The sequence below is a fragment of the Vigna umbellata genome, chromosome 11 (genome assembly GCF_029865625.1).
Source record: "Vigna umbellata cultivar VRB3 chromosome 11, Vumbellata_1.0, whole genome shotgun sequence".
Lineage (NCBI taxonomy): Eukaryota > Viridiplantae > Streptophyta > Magnoliopsida > Fabales > Fabaceae > Vigna > Vigna umbellata.
The window spans coordinates 2108753-2129881 of NC_142175.1; the positions used below are offsets into that span (position 1 = coordinate 2108753).

A 21129-nucleotide genomic window follows, 5' to 3' on the forward strand; every position below is an offset into this window, starting at 1 on the left:
TTAATTGGTTGTTATTACTTCTTAAGGTCTTTTATTATAAATAGAGTACCTTAGGTATATTCTACACATAGTGTTAATTATGTTAAACAACTCCTATTGGTATTACTACAATGTATGCAGTGTTTGATTATTGTTGATATAATCAATATGTTTATATTTTGTTATTATGATTGTTTTATCGATAGCTTATCACATACATGTTTTTGTTTGTGTTTGTGAATGATATTATCGACGATGATGTTTACGTGAATAGAGGATATTATAGATGTTACAGAGGCATGATAGATTTGTGAGATGACGGGAGAAATATTTGGGTCTCTTTAAAAAGTTCTTATGGTATAGACTTTTGAAATAATGTAATTATAGTTGTTTTATTTCCTTAGTCAGTTTTATGACTTTTGGAATAATGTAATTAGACAAGGCTTTTGGAACTACTATGTTTTGAGTAAATTATGCATGTTAAAAGTTAAGGTTTTTGAAAAATACGTTTCGCGCTATAAGAAAGTTTATAAATATTCGGTTTTTGTAAACATGTGGCATCGCAGAATTTGGAGCGTTACACGTGCAACCACATATGACGAACCTGAAAGAGGAAAAAGTGCGATCTTGACGCTCTAAATCGTTGCATAAGAGGAGACAAAACATGCCACCATACACGACGAAAAAAGGAACATATCCATGACTTCAAAAAGCATCGAGAGCGTATAAGAGCTCCAATGAAGGCGTCGTTGACGGCACGATGGTCACCTGGCCGAGACGATCAAAACTGTATAATCGTTCGTCGAAACTAGAACTCTGGTAGTGGCAGAAAGGAGTGTAGTGGCAAAGGCAAAAAAATTTTCCTCAAAAGAACTAGACTCTAATACCATGTTGAATATAGTTAAAATTATATATAAGATTAATTTCTCTTGTATTAAATATACACATAAGATCCTCCATTTATAATAGGTTAAACCCAAAATACAAATAAGAAATAATAAAAACTAACTAAAAATAAAAGATAAAAGATAAGATAAACATAATATATCTTACAAATGTAATTATTTAAAATTTTTATTTTCCACTTATCTATAAACTAATTTTAATTTAGCACTAATTAAATTTAACTTGATATTTTTAAGTTTTAGAAGCTCCTAAAAAAACAACACATGTTCTAAGTATAATAGTGGCTTGTGATCACACAGGGCTGTATTTTAAGGAATTAGCCAACTAATAGTAAATGTCATACTATCCTTAACGTAACACGAGTTCATGAATTTATTAACTTACAATATTTTCTCGTTCTTGTTTCTCAGGGTACTCTAGTTTTTGAACCATTTGAGTGAAGTTGGACTAAGGAAGCGTAAAACCCGTTGGTGACTTTAACGAGTGTTTCATGGCTTCCCTTCTCCACGATGACTCCATCTTTAACAACAGCAATCAAATCTGCATTTTTTATTGCAGATAGGCGATGAGCCACAACCACAGTGGTTCTATTCACAATGACTTTGTCCAATGCATCCTGAACAACTCTCTCTGACTCAGCGTCTAATGCACTTGTGGCTTCGTCTAATAGCAATATCTTTGGACTTTTAATCAAAGCACGGGCAATGGCTACCCTTTGCTTCTGCCCACCAGATAATTGTGTTCCCCTTTCTCCCACTACGGTGTTATAACTCTGTCATAAATGAGAAAACGTTACCAAAGCACGAAATACATATGAAAAGTTCAACTCTTCGACAAATATACTTTGAGACGGTTGCAAACTGAACACAAGAAATAAAGCACAAAAGTTGACAGTTGTTAGGATTTTAGTTATGAACTGAAAATCCAAATTGAGTAGAAATGAAACTTATAAAAAAGGAAAATGACACTTGAACAACCATTTTTGACAACATTTAGACACGCGCACACGTGTCAAAATCTGAGTGGTCCATTTTCATTTAATTTTTCCAACTGGACCACTCAGATTTTGACACGTGTGCGCGTGTCTAAATGTTGTCAAAAATGGTTGTTCAAGTATCATTTTCCTATAAAAAAACGAAGACCATTAAAATCCTAAAAACATGACCACAAATATTAAGTCTTAATGTTTTTATGTTAAAAAGTTATCAAGTTTCGACAACTCATTGCTCAAGTATGGTCTATTTATCTAATTTATTCCAAAAATATATATATTTCAATAGTAGTATCAGAACCAGGTTTATCATGATACCCGGTTCAGGAGTATCTCATTTCAGTCGAAAATTTTACTATACTTGAATATAATATCATAGCTACTGTTTGTACTGTTCAATAAATGATCAGATTTGAAATTTCATTCAGTAATTTAGACGAAAAGAAAATTCATTAAATGTGTAATGTATTAAAGCTTTAAATTTGGTTGAAAATTCACACATTATAAAACTTTCTGTTAACTTTACCTGTTGTAAGGCACTGATAAATACATGGGCATTAGCTTGTTCTGCGGCTGTTATGATTTCTGCTTCACTTGCTTCACCTCCCTTCCCATAAGCAATGTTACCACGAATAGTGTCATTGAACAATACTGGCTCTTGGCTTACCAAACCCATTTGCTGCCTAAACCACTTCAATTGTAACTCCTCAATTGGTACACCGTCAAGTTTGATTTCACCTGAATTTGGAATATAAAATCTCTGCAACAACGAAATCACTGTCGATTTTCCACATCCACTTTCACCAACAAGGGCCACTGTCTGGAACATAAGTTTTGTTCGTAACCATTAGTTACAAGTTACAATATATATACGTGCTTTAGCTTCCTTTTGCAATGAAACCATGTTTAAATATAGAACTTAAATTTTACCTTGCCAGAATGGATAACCAAGTTAAGGTCTCGAAAAATCTGTATCTTTGGCCTTGACGGGTAGTTGAAACTCACTTGATGAAGCTCAATTTCTCCCTCAACTATATCCAATGTGGTACCAGTCTCGTCACTTGGATCTATCTCTGACTTCTTATCAATTATTCCAAATATGGCCGCAGTTACTGACTTGGCTTTGCCAGAATCAGGAGAAATTGTGCTAAACTGGGAAACCCCAATAGCTGCCATAGTTAAAGCAAAGAAAACCTGCAAAACATGTCTTTTCATTTTCAAGGACATATGCAGTGTTGACAACTAGCACTGCACTTGCTTTTTGTCCCAAGTTAATAATGAAATGAAAAAGTTAATTTGTACCCGAAAAACATTGGAGAATGATGTTTCTCCAGCGGCCACTAGTCTAGCTCCTGCATAGAAACTAGTTGCATAGACACAAAATAGTAAGAAAAATGAAACCCCAAATCCTAATCCGCTGATCAACCCTTGCCATATCCCTGTTTTCATGGGGTCTTCACATTTCTTCCTATACAATTCCATTACCTTATCTTCTGCACAGAAAGAAGCTACTGTTCTTATATTTCCAACTGCATCCTTGGCAACTTGGCTTGCTTCCTCGTACATCATCTGTGTGCCAGAATCCATGACTAAATAGACCATTTCTAGGAATTTAAACAATGCATGGCGTGGAAAAAATCCCAACTCACCTTTGCGTCTTTGCTGAACCCCTTCATGAACTTCGTTTGAACATAGCCATTTGCGCCAATAAGGGGAATCAAGACAAGAATAATCAAAGCCAATTGCCAGCATGCAATGAAAGCAATAATCAAACCTGCCAAGGCACATGTTAAATTTTGGACCAACAGCCCCAGTGCATCACCAACAAGGGTGCGCACAGAAGTAGCAATTGCTGAGAGCCTTGCACTTATAGCACCACTTGAGTTGCTAGGCTCATCAAACCAACCAACCTCCATGTTCACCACTTTCTCAAAACATATTACCCTGATACGTTGGATTAACTTGCATCCAGCCACAGAAAAAAAGTATGCTCGAGCTGGAATTACCAAAAATGATGCAAGACCAAGAACCACGAACATAAGTGCCCAAAATTTGGAGTCCTTTTTCATCTCATCAACTGGCTCATAAAATATTTTGACCGCAGTGGAAATCAACACCCCAAATATGGGAAGTATAACACCATTTGCTATGGCAGCTAGACATCCAATCAGAAGAACTGGAACCTCTGGTTTGTTGAGGGAAGCAAGCCGGCGGAGTGAAACCACTTGTGCTTGTGTTTCGAGTAATGCGTCATCACTTTCAGTATCAGGGACACTAACACCTTTGGGTAAACCAGAAAGCGAAAATGAGTGTCGGCTACTACTCCCCAAAGATGATCCCCTACTGATAGATCTCCGAGTTGATATCTTTTTGTTTAACAGTGTAGAGGATTCCGTAGAAAGTTCGCTCTTGCTGTGAAAGCTTGTAGTTTCTTCTGATTCTTTGTTTACTTCTTGTAAACGTATCAATTGAGAGTAAGCTCCCTCGAGATCCTTCACCAGTTCTGAGTGTGTTCCTAATTAGCAAACACTCGAAGTTATACATACAAACAATTTTTACGCTTTGCATTCTACTGAAATGCTAATAGCACACTCTTTTAATCATATTATAAATAAAAATATTGAAAATTACTAAAGTGTGCATCAAAATCATAATAATTAATCATCTTTTCGTGATGAAAGGTTGAATAAATGAAAAGAAATTAACCATATGTTTGGATAAACATGTATGATACCTTTTTCAACCACCTTCCCTCTATGAATTACAACAATCGTATCAGCATTCCTCACTGTGCTCAACCGATGTGCCACAACAACAGTAGTTCGATTAACCATGACCCTGTCTAGAGCCTCTTGCACTGTTCTTTCGGACTCTGCATCAAGGGCACTTGTAGCTTCGTCCAGAAGAAGAATTCTTGGATCCTTTAGGATTGCTCTTGCTATGGCAATGCGCTGTTTTTGTCCACCAGAGAGTTGAGTTCCTTGTTCACCAACCATTGTGTTCAATCCCTGCAAGCTTGGCAATGTAAAATTTAAAAGTTTATAACAATTTCTAAGAATACAGTAAAAAATCCAGTCTCTGGAAAAAATGTAGAACCTGTGGCAGTTTATCAATGAATTTAGCAGCATTTGCAAGTTCAGATGCTGATCTAATCTCTTCAGTTGTGGCTCCTTCCTTTCCATATGCAATGTTATCCTTAATGCTTGATGCAAACAACACTGGCTCCTGATTAACAAGGCCAATTTTCCCCCTCATCCACCTAAGCTGAAACTCTTTCAGGTTAATGCCATCAATAAGAACTTGACCTTCTTGAGGATCATAGAATCTCTCTATCAAACTGATAACCGTGGATTTTCCACTCCCGCTTTGTCCCACCAGTGCAGCACTCGTACCACTAGGTATATCAAGAGAGAACCTATTGAGTACCAACTCCTCAGGCCTCGCTGGATAACTGAAGCAAACATCCCTCAACTCTATTTCACCTTCAATATCCTCTAATATTTTCCCATTTGGATCATAAGCATCTATCTCTGGCTTCCTCGCAATTGTTTCAAACATTTTGTATGCAGCAGCTTGACCCGCAGCAAAAGCACTCATGATAGGGGATGCCTCCCCAAGAGACCTAAGGTATGGCAAATACAAGAACAAGTCATATCAATGAAGTTTTGGTTCATAAATACATTAAGATGATGCTTACTTACATTGAAGCAGTTAATAAAGAAGCAATCACATTGAGCACCGTGCCCCCATTATATTTTTCTCCATTTTCAATAATCATCTTTGCGCCAAACCACACTGCCAAAGCATAACCGCTGAAAACAAGAAGCATAACTGTGCCAAGGGCCACGCCAGCAACAGAACCTTCATGAACGCCAGTTACGTAAGCTTCTACAAGAAATTTTCTGTAGTCAGACACTGCTTGTTTCTCCCCAGTAAAAGAAGCAACCTGAAAATTATCGCAGTAAAGTATGTGTAGGATTATTATATTCATATTAAAGCCTCGATTATGCTTTATGTTGTTGCCTACAGGACTTCTAGATTTATAATATTGCCAGTTCAAACCACTTGACATTAACTTAAATCACTCTAATTTCTTACATGACGGTTTGAAAGGATATTATCACATAATGCAATATTCAAAAACTGAAACGTAGGGTTACAACTACCACATGGTACATATATATTGAGAATGCAACATGTTTCAAAATTAACTTACCATGATAATGATCTAAGTTCTAAAACAAAATATAAATGACAAAATTAAACATGATCATAAATTCATTGTTTTCAAATTTTGGATTAAAAATTATGTCAATCTCTTGTTGGATTGAGCTTGTGTCACATTTATATAACCTCATGACATTCTAATAAAAGTACTCATATACGGTAACAAATATGATGTGTCTCAGTAACCAATTTAGACCATTATACCAACAACAAAACACAACATCATAACTATAAGAACTGCGTAAGTAAAGGTTACTCTATATTTGACGAAAAATAGAGACTTGGGAAGATTATTAAATTCAAATGTTAACATAAATCCCACGTTGAATACTTATAACTATTAAGACTTGAGGGGTAAAAGAGAGAAATCACACCACAACGTATTAATCACAAAGGTAAGAGAGAGAAGACACATTTCACACTCTGATCTTTCTAGAGAGAAGCCAGAGAAATGCTTCTTAGGGTTCCAGGGCACACTCCTCACACCACGCCGGACAAATGAAGAAGATGAACACACACAGAGCAAAGGAAGGCACACACAAGGTACTGAATAACTTCTGTATTTCTGATAAAAAACTAAAAGTTTGAATTACAACATTTATATACGAAAGCATAAACTGATTCTGTTTTTTTGGTTTTTGTTTATCACAACAATAACAAAGTTAAACACCATATAAGCTATAAATAAAATGTCTCAAAATTTTGGTTTAAAAAAAGATAAGTTTTAGACACGTCACAGTTTATATAATTTCTCCCTCATGATATTACCATAAATAATTGTATCATATCTATGTAATGCTAACTTGTGTACCACAATACAATAGTACTTTTTTTAGTCTATGAAAGTTATGATACAACTTTGACATAACTCCAACATAACAATGGTATAAATAAGTAAAAATATTTAGCTTAATATGTATTTTGAATATCAAAGTTGGGTTAAAATATGGTAAGTTAGACGCATATGTTTTCCAAAGATAATAAAAAACAAGTAATATTTTTTTTTTAAATTTGTAGAGTCTAAATAGAAGGATTATATTATTTTTTGTATAAATAAAATTATATTCGTATATTTTTGGTATGATATCTTTATATGTCGTAAAACAATTTGAAGTTGTTAAATCAGTTTTAGATGAACTTTGTCGGGAATGTATTTTCTAGAGACAATGGTTAAGTTTGCAGAAATGTAACTTTATTCTCTTTTTAGTTTTTAACTTTATATAGAAGAAATAGATTATTTTTATATCAGATAACAATATATTCATGTAATTTATAAATTATAAATGTTAAGAATGTGTTTTCCAATAATAATAGTCGAAAACAGATGACAAGTAATAATTTGGTTTTTTTTAAATTCGTACAGTTTAAATAGAAGGATTATATTATTTTTGTTTAAATAAAAATTTGAATTTAGAAAATGATACATATGTTAAAAATACCACGTTGTTCAATATCATCTCAAAATGATACATGAAGAAAAGAGTGATTTATCCATTTAAAGTTAGGAAAATTTTAGATATACAACATAAAGTTTTTCACTCCTATTTGACACCTAATAAAAGCTAATATTTTTATTTTTCTATTTTTTTATTTTTTTATTATTTTAGATTTTAAAATAAAAATATAGTTTTATTGGTGTTCTATAGATGTATAATAGAAATTAGGGTCTATGTATCACCCTTAAAGTTATTAATATTCTTCCTATCATATGGCTAATGATATTAACCACTAAAGTATCTCTGATGTAGAAGATATTTAAAAAATAACTTAAATATACTTCTAGGTCTCTATTAGATTATTGAACCTTTTGTTAATTATTAATCTTTCTTCTTTAACTTTTTCATCCTTTCTAATTTCTTTTAGGGTGTGTTTAGTTGGAGGTAATTGGGGGAGAGTGATTGGGGAAGAGTGATTGAGTGGATTTGAGGGGATTTGAGGGTGATTTTTTTGTGTGTTTATTTGAGGAGATTTGAAGGTAATTAAGAGTGAATTTTGGGTTGAAGTTTGTGAGAATTAGTGTAGAATTTGATTGATGTGACGATTTTAAAAAATTAATTTAATTAGTAGAAATTAAAGATTACCAAAATGTCCCTAGGTATTAAAGTAATATAAAATTATATTTATTAATGTTATATTTAATTGTAAAAATGTTTATTAAAAATTAAAAATTTGGAATAATTATTAAAAATAATTTAAAAAATATAATTAAAACACTTCTGCTACCACCTTCCTTTCACAAACCTTCTCACTCAGATCTCTCCTTCACACACCAAATAGCTACCTGCTTTCGCTTTTTCAATTTTTCTTGTTTCTATATGCTTGGAAGGTTGAGTAAAAAAATGGTGAGTATATGGAATGTTGATGAAGATTGAGATTGGTGTGAGAGTTGTGAGAGAGAGAAGGGTGGTGGGGCCAGAGAGAGAGAGTGAAGGATTTTGGGGAGTTAGGAAATATTTGAGGGGTACACGAGATATTTTGTCTAAATTCCCTCCAAATCGTCGCTTTCCTCCGGGTGACGAAAAAGGTGCCCGTCTCGCAATTGCCTCCTATTCCTTCCGCGCAGTTCTTATCAAACGAACACGACATTCACTTCGTTTCTTCGCTCCCCAATCATCGTTAACAGTAAATTAACCCATATGAACACAACCTTAATTTACTCAGAAACAATTTAGACAGTGATTTGAACTTTCACATAAAGTGATTTAGATAAGTTTCAGAAACAAAAGCAAATTATAAATTTAGTTGAACGTCGAATCTTTTTCATGACATGACATGACACTGAATTATTATTATTATTATTATAGATTAATTTTAAAATTAATATAGCGAATCAATATTTTTCAAAAGTTAAAATTTATGACATTTAAAAATATTTCTAAATAAATCAATAGAATCACTTAACTAAAACCAGCCTCTGTTCCTTTTTGCATGAAAAAATAAACACATGAGTAAATTTGATTAATTAATATTGAAGTTTCGTAAAATTATATAATGTTTTCTGTTCTTTTACACAAACCTTTTAAGTATTTGCACAACATTTTATCGACAGTTTTTATCCTGCATTTTCATATTACGTGTAAAGAAGATTACTGTAAATATTAAAACAAAAAAAAATATATAATTGACAGTAATTAAGGAATCATGAGTATAAGTCTGTAGATATGTTAAACTTCTTACTGTTCTTATTGAGGCAATTGTCTGCTGAACAATGTGTGCAGCTTTTGCATAGGCAACTTGACCTCTAGAAGCCATCCTGCCTTGCATGATGGCCATAGCAGCCCCTGACGCAACAAGAAGCGGAAAAAGGCACAACATGACAAGTGTCAGAAGCCACCCTTTGGCAAAGGATATTGCGAAGCCCCCTACGAATGTTGCTATCAACTGCACAAATTTCCCAACCTGTTCCAAAAAGTAAACTAAACGCGATTAAAGATGCAATTAATCTAACAAGATAAAATTGTAACTTATTTGTTTCACTCTCACATACTAACTGTATGGAAAGGAGTATGAGATTACTCTTTGTCTACCAAAGTTATTTTAGAATATAATTATTTTACATATTTTAGATTAATTTTCTGAGATGTATTTTCAGATCTGAAATGATTTATAAAATGTTCAATTTTTAAAAAAATATTATATTTTCGAAAAATATCTTGAGAAACATTTAATTTTAAATTTAATTTTTTTTTTCAGATCAAGTATTTTGAAAAGCATTTATTAGATTCGGAAATAAGGAGGTGTTGAGATTTTTATTACAATTTTAAGAAGAGATAGTTTAGAGATTAAAACTTTTATGGGGTGAAAGAAGAAAAAATGGGGCGTAGGTAGAAAGAAAAGGCCTATTCTCCTGTCGATCTCTTCCTTCATTCAGTATGGTCCGACCATTTTGGTGAAAGTTTGTTTCCTATCTGATTTGCTTGTGCTTTTCGTAACACGGTAAAATACTTTGAAATTTGTAGGGATGACGTTGACTCTATACACTAAATTGAACAGCGTCTCCTGAGTAGTTGATACAGATTCAATATGGTATGACCACAATACTCGGGAAACCTTTTTTGGTCATCTTCCTTTAGTCATTAATAATCTTTTGTTTGACCTCTTAGAATGACCTTGTTAGTGGCCTTACCAACCATTTGTCTGTAGTTGTTCTCCTGCAGATATGCTAATGTTGAGTGTTTACTTTCAATACAAATTTTTTAGAATACGTACAAAAGACACATAATTTATTGTCAAAAAAATTGTATATAAAAAAGTTGTTAAAGAAATCATGATCTTACTAAAATGCTAATAATTTCAATAAAAGTTTTCCTTTCAAATATTCAATACTATAGCTGTGTACCCAACTCATATGGACGTTCACTCATTATCTAAACCCTTAAACAATTGATAAAAATATTGGACAACTTATTAACGTTTAAGCTGATTTTGTAGAGGATGAGAGCACAGATATGCAGGACGATCCGTGTTCACTTTAACGTAAATACAACTATGGAAAGGCGCGGATTTGTGGGATTGAGGTATTTTTCATCACCCGTTAGAGTGGAGCGATTTGCAAGGATTTACGTACAATATTTAATTTACTATTTACATATTTTATAATTTCAACTCCAGTCATGGCTGATGGTTGAAGATGAAGACCAGTTCGAAGCATTTGAAGAGGAAGAACTGGAGGTGTATTCGATTACTTTGTAGCAGTATTCGGTTCTAGAGGGTGAAGAATTTCTGAAGATGAACTATTCGGTTCCCAATGGTGTATTCGATTCCAAATATGGTGTATCCGGTTCCAGTGCTTACAAGAAATTGCTTACAACGTATTCAGTTCTGTCTATTGTACTCGGTTCTATTGTGTTCTAAGCCCTTTCACAGTTTACTTCCAAATCCACTCTTAATTACCTCCAAATCTACTCAAACAAATAATAAATAATTTACCTTCAAATCTCCTCAAATTCAATTAATTACTCTCCCCAAATTATCTCCTCCAAATACTCTCACACGAAAAACCATAAAAAAAAAAGTTGAGTGATATTAGTTTATCCCCTACCGTAGACACTCTTTATTCATCAATTTTACATTTACCCAATCCTTCTATAAAAATAACCATAATGTGAAGCATAATTATCTTAATCAAAGTAACATAGTTTAAATACATACCTTCTCTCCCATGGCATCTTGAATGAGAACAGTATCACCTGATATTCTTCCTATCACTTCACCAGTGTTTGTCGCCTTGTCAAAGAAAGCAATGTCTTGTCTTAGTATAGTTTTCAGATACAATTCCCTTATTCTCGCCGCCTGTCTTTCCCCAGTCACCATCCAGCAAGTCACCTCTGAAAAATTAATCTTTATTTTTCAAGTTTGGCAAAATTTCTATAAAACTCAGTAATTTTTGTTTTCAACTTCCATTACCATTTTGCTTAGCAAATATATCTCACTTTTATTTCGTGATATTTTAAATTCCAATTTGTGTGTAATGACTGTATATATCTCTTCTAATAAAGTTAGATGTGTTTGGTTTTAAGAAAAGAAAAAACAGAAATAACGAAATTAAATAATAATTAAAACTAAATAAAATTGACTTTTGTTGAGTGAAGCATAAATAAATACAATATAAAGATAAAATATTGAAAAAACTATGTGATTTAATTAATTTGATAAAAAAGTTATGAGAAAAAAAGTAAAATGAGTGACACAATTTTTTAAAATTATTTTTTGTTATCTTTCAAAATAACAAAGTTAAATCTCTTCCAACCCTTTAATTTTCCTGTCTGTCAAGCAAATCCCAAAAGTTAGTTAATTTCTTTTCAATAATTAATATAAATTTGTTTCCGGCATTGATTGAATAACCTAATAAATAGCTCACAGTAAAAAAAATTAAAAAGTTCACTTTTAGTTTTTAAGTGGCATTTTTGTTATGAAAAGAGCAGTATACAATATTATAGGTATTATTGATACTATATATTTTTTATCCATTTTTAATGTTTTAATTTGATAATTTATATCTTGTTAAAATATTAGTAATTTTTTACCCTGACGAGAAGAAAAAAAAAATTTGAGTAATCACATTTTATAAATCAAATAAGTTTACATAACCATTTGATACTTATTATTTCTCTTATAATTATAAAAAAGAATTATACCTTTTATTTTATTTATAATTATAAAAATTTACTTTATAATCTCTATATTATTGTAAATGTTGGGAACAAGAGTAATAAAGGAGAGAAGAGAGAAATAAACAACACTAAGAAGTATTTGTTTTGGTACATTTGTAAACCTTAGATAAGCTTTCTTATATAGTAGAACATCATCTCACAATACTAAGCAATGTGGGACTAAAAACACACTACAAAAACTTAATCAAATTACAAAAAACTAACAATTCTCTCACTTGGAGTTTGATTACCACATAGTGTAACTGCCTTCATCATCAGTTAAAGCCTCAATTTTTCTATTGTGACAACCTTTGTCAACATATCCGTTGGGTTCTTACTTCCTAGTATCTTTCTCAACGTTAGTACTTCATCCTCAAGCAGAGATCTGATGAAGTGATAACGGAGATCAATATGCTTCGTTCTGGAGTGAAAAGTTGAATTCTTAGCCAGATGTATTGCACTTTGACTATCACTGTGCAAAACAGTCCTTTCCTGGATCCCAACTATGTCAACAATCCTTTCCTAGCTTCTGTTACTGCTACATATTCAGCCTCTATAGTGGATAGAGCAACGATCTTTTGTATTTGTGACATCCAACTAACAGTTGTAGTTCCAACAGTAAATATGTAGCCAGTGGTACTTCTTCGATAATCAATTTCTCCAGCAAAGTCTGCATCTACGTAACCTTGTACTTTTAGTTCACCTTTACTAAAGCACAAACACTTCTCCTTAGTTTCTCGTAGATATCGCAAAATCCATTTCACAGCTTCCCAGTGAGCTTTACCTGGACTTGACATAAACCTGCTTACAACTCCCACTACATAGCCAATGTCTGGCCTTGTGCATACCATCGCGTACATCAGACTTCCAATGGTTGAAACATACTGAATCTTAGCCATAATCTCTTATTCTTCTTTTGTCTGAGGAGACTGATCCTTGGATAGACGAAAATGACTGGCCAAAGGAGTACTAACTGGTTTGGCCTTGTCCACGTTAAATCTCTGCACAACACGGTTGATGTACTCTATCTGAGATAACTACAAAACTCCTTTTTGCTTATCTTTCGTGATTTGCATTCCAAGAATCTTCTTTGATGGGCCTAAGTCCTTCATGTCAAATTCTTTTGACAATTGCATCTTCAAATTTCTGATGTCTGTTATATTTGATCTTGCTACTAACATGTCATCAACATAAAGTAGCAAAATGACATAGCTAGACTTGTACCTCTTGAAGAAACAACAATGATCAACATTGCACTTCTGGAAACCTTCCTTGTGCATGAAGCTTTCAAACTTTCTATACCACTGTCTTGGAGCTTGATTCAGGCCATACAGGCTCTTCTTCAATTTGCACACCATGTTTTTCTTCTTTCCTTCTGAAAAACCTTCAGGCTGGTGCATTTAAATCTCCTCATATAGATCTCCATGAAGAAATGCAGTCTTCACATCTAATTGCTTTAGGTAGAGTTCCTCACTAGCCACAATACATAGCACAATCCTGATAGTATTGAGCTTGACAACTGGAGCAAAGATTTCAGTGTAGTCAACTCCTTCTTTCTACTGAAATCCTTTGACAACCAGTCGAGCCTTGTATCGCTTGGAACCATCATGGTCTTCCTTCACCCGATACACCTATTTGTTGTGAAGTGCTTTCTTTCCCATAGGTAACTCAACTAGTTGTCATGTCTGATTTGAGATCAAAGACTTTATCTCGTCTTTCATAGCAAGCTCCCACTTGTCGGCATCCGTGGTTTGACAAGCTTCCATATAATCTTCAGGCTCCCCTCCATCAGTCAGTAACATGTAGTCTATGTATCTCTTGTTAGGCACATGGGGCCGAGAGGATCTTCTCAATACAGGAGTTGGAGTAAGAGGTTCTGATTGCTCATTGTTTTCTTCATTTGATTCCTCTAGCTGAGGACTCCTCAATATAGGACTTTCTAGGATATCTTCCACCTCTGCATAAACTGGTCCACTCGTTTCTGAGTTTCTGGTGCCAGTATTATGCATGTTCTTGTACATCACTTTTTCATTGAAGATTACATCTCTGCTACGGATCATCTTTTTGTTTTCATCATCCCATATGCGGTAGCCAAACTCATCTTCACCAAAACCAAGAAAAGTACACTTCTTTGATTTTGGATCAAGTTTGTTTCTAACTTGATTGCTAATATGCACATATGCTACATAGCCGAAAACTCTAAGATGTGAGAGTTTTACCTTTTTTTCGCTCCATACCTCTTCCGATATCTTGTGCTCCAATGGTACCGATGGACTTCGGTTGATCAAGTAAGTTGTTGTGTTGATTGCTTCTGCCCAAAACTGTTTTGGTAAGCATGACTATACACGCATGCTTTTGGCTCTTTCAGTCAACGTTCGATTCATACGCTCAGCTACACCGTTGTGTTGAGGCGTACCTGTCACGGTTCTCTCCATTCTGATTTCGTGCTCATAACAAAACTTCTTCAATCTAGTGTTTACATACTCACCACCATTGTCGGATCTGAGCTTCTTAATCTTCAATCCTGTCTCATTCTCCACCATGGCTTTCCAAATCTTAAAAGCTTCAAATACTTCAAACTTGTGTTTCAGAAAGTAAACTCATACCTTTCTGGAGTGATCATCAATAAAAGTCACGAAGTATTGCTTCCCACCAACGGATGGGACAGTCGTTGGTCCCCAAACATCAGAGTGGATAAGCTCAAGCTTCTCTTTCTTTGGGGTTCTTCTACTTGTCGGAAAGCTGACTCTCTTTTGCTTTCCAAGTATACAATCTGCACACATGTCAATTTCTACTAACTGAAGACTTGGTAACTTTCCTTTTGAGTGCATGACCTTCATCCCTTTCTCACTCATATGCCCAAGTCTTTGGTGCCATAAATTGGGATTTTCATTTGCTGCAACTGCAATCAAATGACATGCTCCTGCTGTCTTGTAAAGAGTACCACTCTTTTTGCCTCGAGCAATTGTCATCGCACCCTTTGAAATCTTTCAATCATCACTGTGGAAGATTGTCGTGTAGCCTTCACTGGCTAGCTGGCCCATTGAGACTAAGTTCTTCGTCAGGTCGGGAATATGTCTGACATTTTTCAATTCCCATACAGACCCATTTAACTTAATCTTTACTACACATTTACCTACAATCTCACATGATTGCTCATTACCAAGGTAAACCTTACCAAGGTTTCCAGGAACATAATTCTCGAATAGTTCTTTCTGTGAGGTTGCATGGAAGGATGCTCTAGAGTCTAACACCCAAGACTCTTCCTTGTTTTCCAACGAACATATCAGCACATCACCTCCTCTTGAGGTCACAGCAACGTTTGCTTCATCTTTCACCTCCTGTTTCTTCGAGACACTCCTGCATTGATTTTTGTAGTGACCAGTCTTCCTGCAATTCCAACATTTGATAGTTTTCAATTTGTTAGAGCTTTGATGATTTCTGGATTTGGACTACCCTTTGATTTGCCGCGTCCGGTTCCTCTGGTTGAACTTCTACCTCTTGACTCTGTATGCAATACTGAAGAGGTTGTTGATTCACCCGTCTCTATCCGTCACGAACATTATCAAACTTTAACTTGTTGCTTCCTAAGGAGCTACTCACAGTTGTGACAGTAGCATTCCAACTCTCTAGTACGGAAGAAAGAAGTATTAGAGCTCGTACTTCTTCATCGAAATTGATTCCAACTGAACACAACTGGATTGTAATTGTGTTGAGTTCGTTTATATGTTGTGTTGTTGATTCGCCTTCTGTCATCCGTAGGTTGAACAACCGCCTCATCAAGTGAACTTTGTTTGCGGTTGACGACTTTTCGTACATGCTGGAAAGGGCCGCCATAAGACTAACTATAGTCTTTTCTTTTGCAATGTTGAAAGCAACATTACGAGATAACGTAAAACGGATGACTCTGAGAGCTTTTATGTCTAGAAAGCTCCACTCATCTTCCTTCATAGCTTTTGGTTTCCTGCCTGTGAGAGGTTATTGCATGCCTTTCTGATACAGGTAGTCCTCTATTTGCATCTTCCAAAAGCCGAAGTCTGCACCATTGAACTTTTCAATCTTCATCTTGCCTTCGTCCATTGCTATTACTCGTACTGCTTTTGAAGAAAAGCCCCCACTAGTTCTCTAAACTGAGATCCCAAGAACAAGAGAAAAAATCTTTTCTAATGTGGAAGATCAGACACAGCTGCAGCCACTGAGCATACTAAGAAAATTTACTCTGACCAAATCTTTTTTGATGTGAAAGATCAAACGTTGTTGCAACCACAGAGCATACTAAGAAATGGACTCTTGATACCAATTGTTGGGAACAAGGGTAATAAAAAAGAGAAGAGAAAAATAAACAACACTAAGAAGTATTTGTTTTGGTACATTTGTAAACTTTACATAAACTTTCTTATATAGCAAAGTGAAAAACACCATCTCACAATACTAAGCAATGTGAGATTAAAAACACACTACAAAAACTTAATCAAACTAAAAAAAATAACAGTAAAAGCAATCTCTCCGGTAGTTATAAGTTTTTTAAAATATTATTTTACATATACAAATGTATAATTTTTTAACAGGGAGAACTTACGAAGGAAAGCTGCCACCCCAGATCCTACTGCCAAGTACACAAATTTGAGAGAAACCTGGAAATTTTAACATGAACCAAACCATGACTAGCACAGAGCTTGGAATAAACTTTAATGGAACTAATTTTTTTATCAACAATTTTTCTAAATGCTGTATAAGTTAATTTATAAACGATAAAGTAAAGGATTGTTTAAGTACAATTATATTTTAATTTTAGTATAATAATTAGAACATTATATTCTTAATACAACTTAAACTTTAATTCTGTTTTTATTAAATTCCATTAATAATTAAAATAATTGAACTCACATTTAACTTTTAATAATTGTTATTGTTAGATATAGTGAAAATTATATATAGGATTAATCTCCCTTATGTTAAACACACATAAGGTTCTCTATTTATAATAGAATACAAATAAGAAATAATAACAAACTAACTGAAAGATAAAAGAAGAAATATGGGTTAAGCCCAAAATACAAATAAGAAATAATAACAAACTAACTGAAAGATAAAAGATAAAGATAAAAGATATAATATTTCTAACACTCCCCCTCAACCTGGAGCATACAAATTGTATGAACCAAGCTTGAAATAATTGAACTTGATTTTGAACTAGATGATTTGTCTTCAAGAGTGTGAGGCAAGCAGAGATGGGTTATCACATCTCAATGAACAAACAGCAGTGGAGAAGGAGGCAATAAACACTTCAACTTCAAAAGTGGATGAAGGAGAGCAGCGGAGAAGGAGGCAATAAACACTTCAACTTCAGAAGTGGATGAAGGAGAGCAGTGGAGAAGGACGCAATAAACGCAGCAGATTTGTGTGGCATATACAATAAGAAAGGAAGAACAAGGCAAGAACAGCAATATATAGGCGAAACCCTCTACTACAGAGGCGAAGCACAAAAAAACGCAAAAAGAAGAAGGAGGTCCGAAGATGTGGAAGCATGCGGCGAGAAGAAGACAGACGTCGATGGCAGCAATGGCTGCTCTGGAATGTCTGAACAGAGAGAGGGAGGTTCGGTGAGACGACTAGGTTTGATACCTACGCTGAAAAGGCGGCGCGTGATGAACACGCGTTCGAGATCTATTTCCGGAGAGTGGATGCGCGTGACAGCGCATGCAGACGAGACAAAGACGGCGACCGCCAAGGTTAGGTCGCGCTTGAAGAGACGGTCCAGATCCATTGGTCACCGGTCGGAACTGTGACGGTGGCCTGCGAGAAGGCGGCTGGTTCAGAGGAGGCAGTGGTTCCCAAGAGACTTGTCTCTTTGATTCTGGGTGCTGAGATTTAAGAAGAAGAGAAAATGAATCTTATGAAATTTTTAGGGGCTGCCGGCGGCCATGACGGCCGGCCGCCGACAGACAGCACGGCCGACCGCCGACAGACAGCAAAGACCACCGGAAGGGATCAGAAAACCTGCTCTGATACCATGTTAAATATAATGAAAATTATATATAGGATTAATCTCCCTTATGTTAAACACACATAAAATTCTCTATTTTTAATAGAATAGAAATAAAAAATAATAACAAACTAACTGAAAGATAAAAGAAGAAATATGAGCTAAGCCCAAAATACAAATAAGAAATAATAACAAACGAAAGATAAAAGATAAAAGATAAAGATAAAAAATATAATATTTCTAACAGTTATGTTCAACAATAATTTTTAAATTTATAAAATATAGTGAGTGAACCACAGAGTAAAAGTCTTTTTAAAAATCAACTCCACATCATATTAATGTTTTTTTAATAAATACATGTCACGTGTGAATACAGTTACTCAAATCTAAACATTTGTCTAATTAGAATAATTATTTGAATCATTAATAGAATTTAAACTAAATTGATAAAATTAAAGTTTGTGTAAATTAATAAAATTAAAATATTTATAATAAAATTGTAATTTTTTTATTAATCTATAAACATGATTAGGGAGAAATTTGTTCACCTGAGACACTTTTTCTACTATGCCGGAGCTGTTCTGGTTAGATCCGAAGGAGTGGATTATTTCACCAAACAGTAATGTCATCAGAGGAAATCCCAAACCGTTTCCAATGGCGCCAATGCTTCCAACTACCATCAACATAATGTCTGCGCAGTCTGCAAACGCGAACAACTTGCGAAACGGTACCGTCTCTGCTTTTCCCTTCTGTTTTCTCTGTTCTTCCCTTTCCGCAGAACTTCCTTTGCCATCCATGTCAGGATCAGAATTCCAATTACACAAAACTAAAGCAACACAATATCAGCGACACAGAAAACGTTAACGCCAAAAACAGTAACCGAAAATAAATTAAGTGCTGAACCTTAACGAATACAGATTACACAGCAATGAGGTAGAGAAGAAACTAAGCGTAGAAATTAGGAAAAGAATGGGAAAAAGAAGAAAATATTAGGATAAGAAAAGAGATAGAAGCGTAAATTGACCTAAATAGATGCTTCCAATTTTGTGGGCTCTACCAGAGTGAAAAATTTTACAAACTCAATTCACATTCATTACGAGTGAAAGGAAAAACTATCAATATGAACAAACCTGTGTATCAAAATGCCATAAGAAGAAAGCAGAGAAACATCTTGATGGGAGGGATTTTTTCAACGTAGACAAGGAACAGTTGGTTCCATGAAAATGAAAGACTTATGCTATTGGTCTGGTGTAAGACTAAACTTTAAAGTTGATTAGTGAAACTAAATTAAATTATATAATAGTTTAAATATATTCAATTTTTTTATTGAACTAAATTAAATTAAATTATTTTTAATTTGATTGAATTATTATTAACGAATTTTTCACACAATTCAACTGAATTTTAACAACATAGTGTCGTGAATCGCATCCTTATATATGAACTATGTCAAAAGATATTCCTCAAATGATTTTAGGCTTAATTGAAAGTTTTGTTTTATATTTAACAAAACTCAAGATTTTGTTTGCGATAAATCATGCATCATGCATGCATTAAATGATCAATTTTGGCTCAAATACTATACAAGAATTCTTACTTTTATTTGGTTTATGAGTACACCAAGTCCATAAGGGTTCTAAATATTTCATAATTTTTTATTTAATTTTTGAATAATATAAAATGAAGTTTGCTCAAATAGTGTTATTTTATAATGATTAAAAGATTTGAATGAGTAATATTGAAAACCACTTTTATGAGTAAGTATTTTTTTTTCAATGTTTTATCCATAACTTTTTCTTAAGAGTTTTAAATGAGATGGTTTTCTTTCTTCTGGAAAATAGATTCAAAAGAGTTTTCCATTGACATATAGAATGTTGCATTTGGACCTCTAGTACATTGAAGTTAGTTTTCGAAAATTGAAGTTCATACCACTCTTTGCATTAGATTTAATAAAATGGGTAGGCTTCAAATTTTCAATGTTTCATTTTATTCTTTTAAGTTAACAAAGATGTGATGACATATATGGATATACAAGACTTAGGACAAAACAATAGCATCATAAAATCAAAGAAAATGACTAAAAAGATTTTCCAATCCCATGATACAAGACATACAACACATACTCATGAGTCAAGAAACATATTAGACATGTTCGAAAAGAGGAAACAACAAGAAATTCCAAGAACACAAATTGGTAAACAAAATGGGTAAGAACTTTTAGACACTTATCTCTTAAAAACTTCCAAGATAGTGATCATAACTCTCATATCAAATGATGGAGGTTGCTCTGAGGATTCTTCTTCAACATAAATGATGTTCCAATTAGGTTAATGAATCTTCTTCAAAGGATGAACTTCATTTGACCAATGATAGTAGCGAAAGTAAATAGAGATGAATAGATGAGATGTTGGTGTTGAATGGTCTTGATAGATGTCCCTCTAGGAGGTTAGGCCAACCATGAAGAAAAAGATATGAAGAGGTCTAGAAGAAGACAATTCATATGTGAGAACTCAAGAAGAGAAGTCTAACAGTTTTGGCAAAAAGACTTACGTTCAATCAAGTTCTAAGGATTACAAAAGAGTGTCTCTCCTTTTATAGGTGAAAGAGAAGGCTAGAGTACATGGAGTATTTAGAAGCCTCAACAAGTGAGAGAGTACCAACTATGTTTGAAAAATAAATAGGATGGAGAAAAAAGAGAGGGAAAGAAAAGAATTTGGGTTTGGAAGCTAGTGTCCCTTCCAAAGAATTTGGTCAACCACCAAACTTTGGAAAATTCCAAAACTCTTTTTGTTTGGGCAATCTCTCTTTCTTCTCTATTGCAAAGAGGCACTTACTTCCATAAATTATGAACTTGTCTCTCTTCCTAAAGGATGGAAAACATTTTTGAA

At 34.0% G+C, this 21129-nt stretch overlaps 1 protein-coding gene across 3 annotated transcripts; it reads right to left on the reverse strand.

The window, feature by feature from the left end:
- Positions 1 to 1134: 1134 nt before the first annotated feature.
- On the reverse strand, positions 1135 to 19496 carry LOC124822500 (ABC transporter B family member 11-like). Of its 3 annotated transcripts, none has more exons than XM_088102641.1 (13): positions 19372 to 19496; positions 18790 to 19067; positions 16835 to 16889; positions 11255 to 11430; positions 9281 to 9502; positions 5578 to 5822; positions 4973 to 5498; positions 4611 to 4884; positions 3526 to 4391; positions 3179 to 3445; positions 2807 to 3070; positions 2403 to 2696; positions 1135 to 1657 (listed from the first exon to the last, which is right to left on the reverse strand). In XM_088102641.1, the coding sequence occupies exons 2-13, from the start codon at positions 19036 to 19038 to the stop codon at positions 1292 to 1294; spliced, it is 3804 nt and encodes a 1267-aa protein (XP_087958767.1). In that variant the 5' UTR covers positions 19039 to 19067; positions 19372 to 19496; the 3' UTR covers positions 1135 to 1291. The 3 variants fall into 3 exon arrangements, with proteins under 3 accessions (XP_087958767.1, XP_087958766.1, XP_087958765.1); XM_088102640.1 differs by having other exon boundaries at positions 19266 to 19384; XM_088102639.1 differs by lacking the exon at positions 19372 to 19496 and adding an exon at positions 19145 to 19235.
- Positions 19497 to 21129: the final 1633 nt, after the last annotated feature.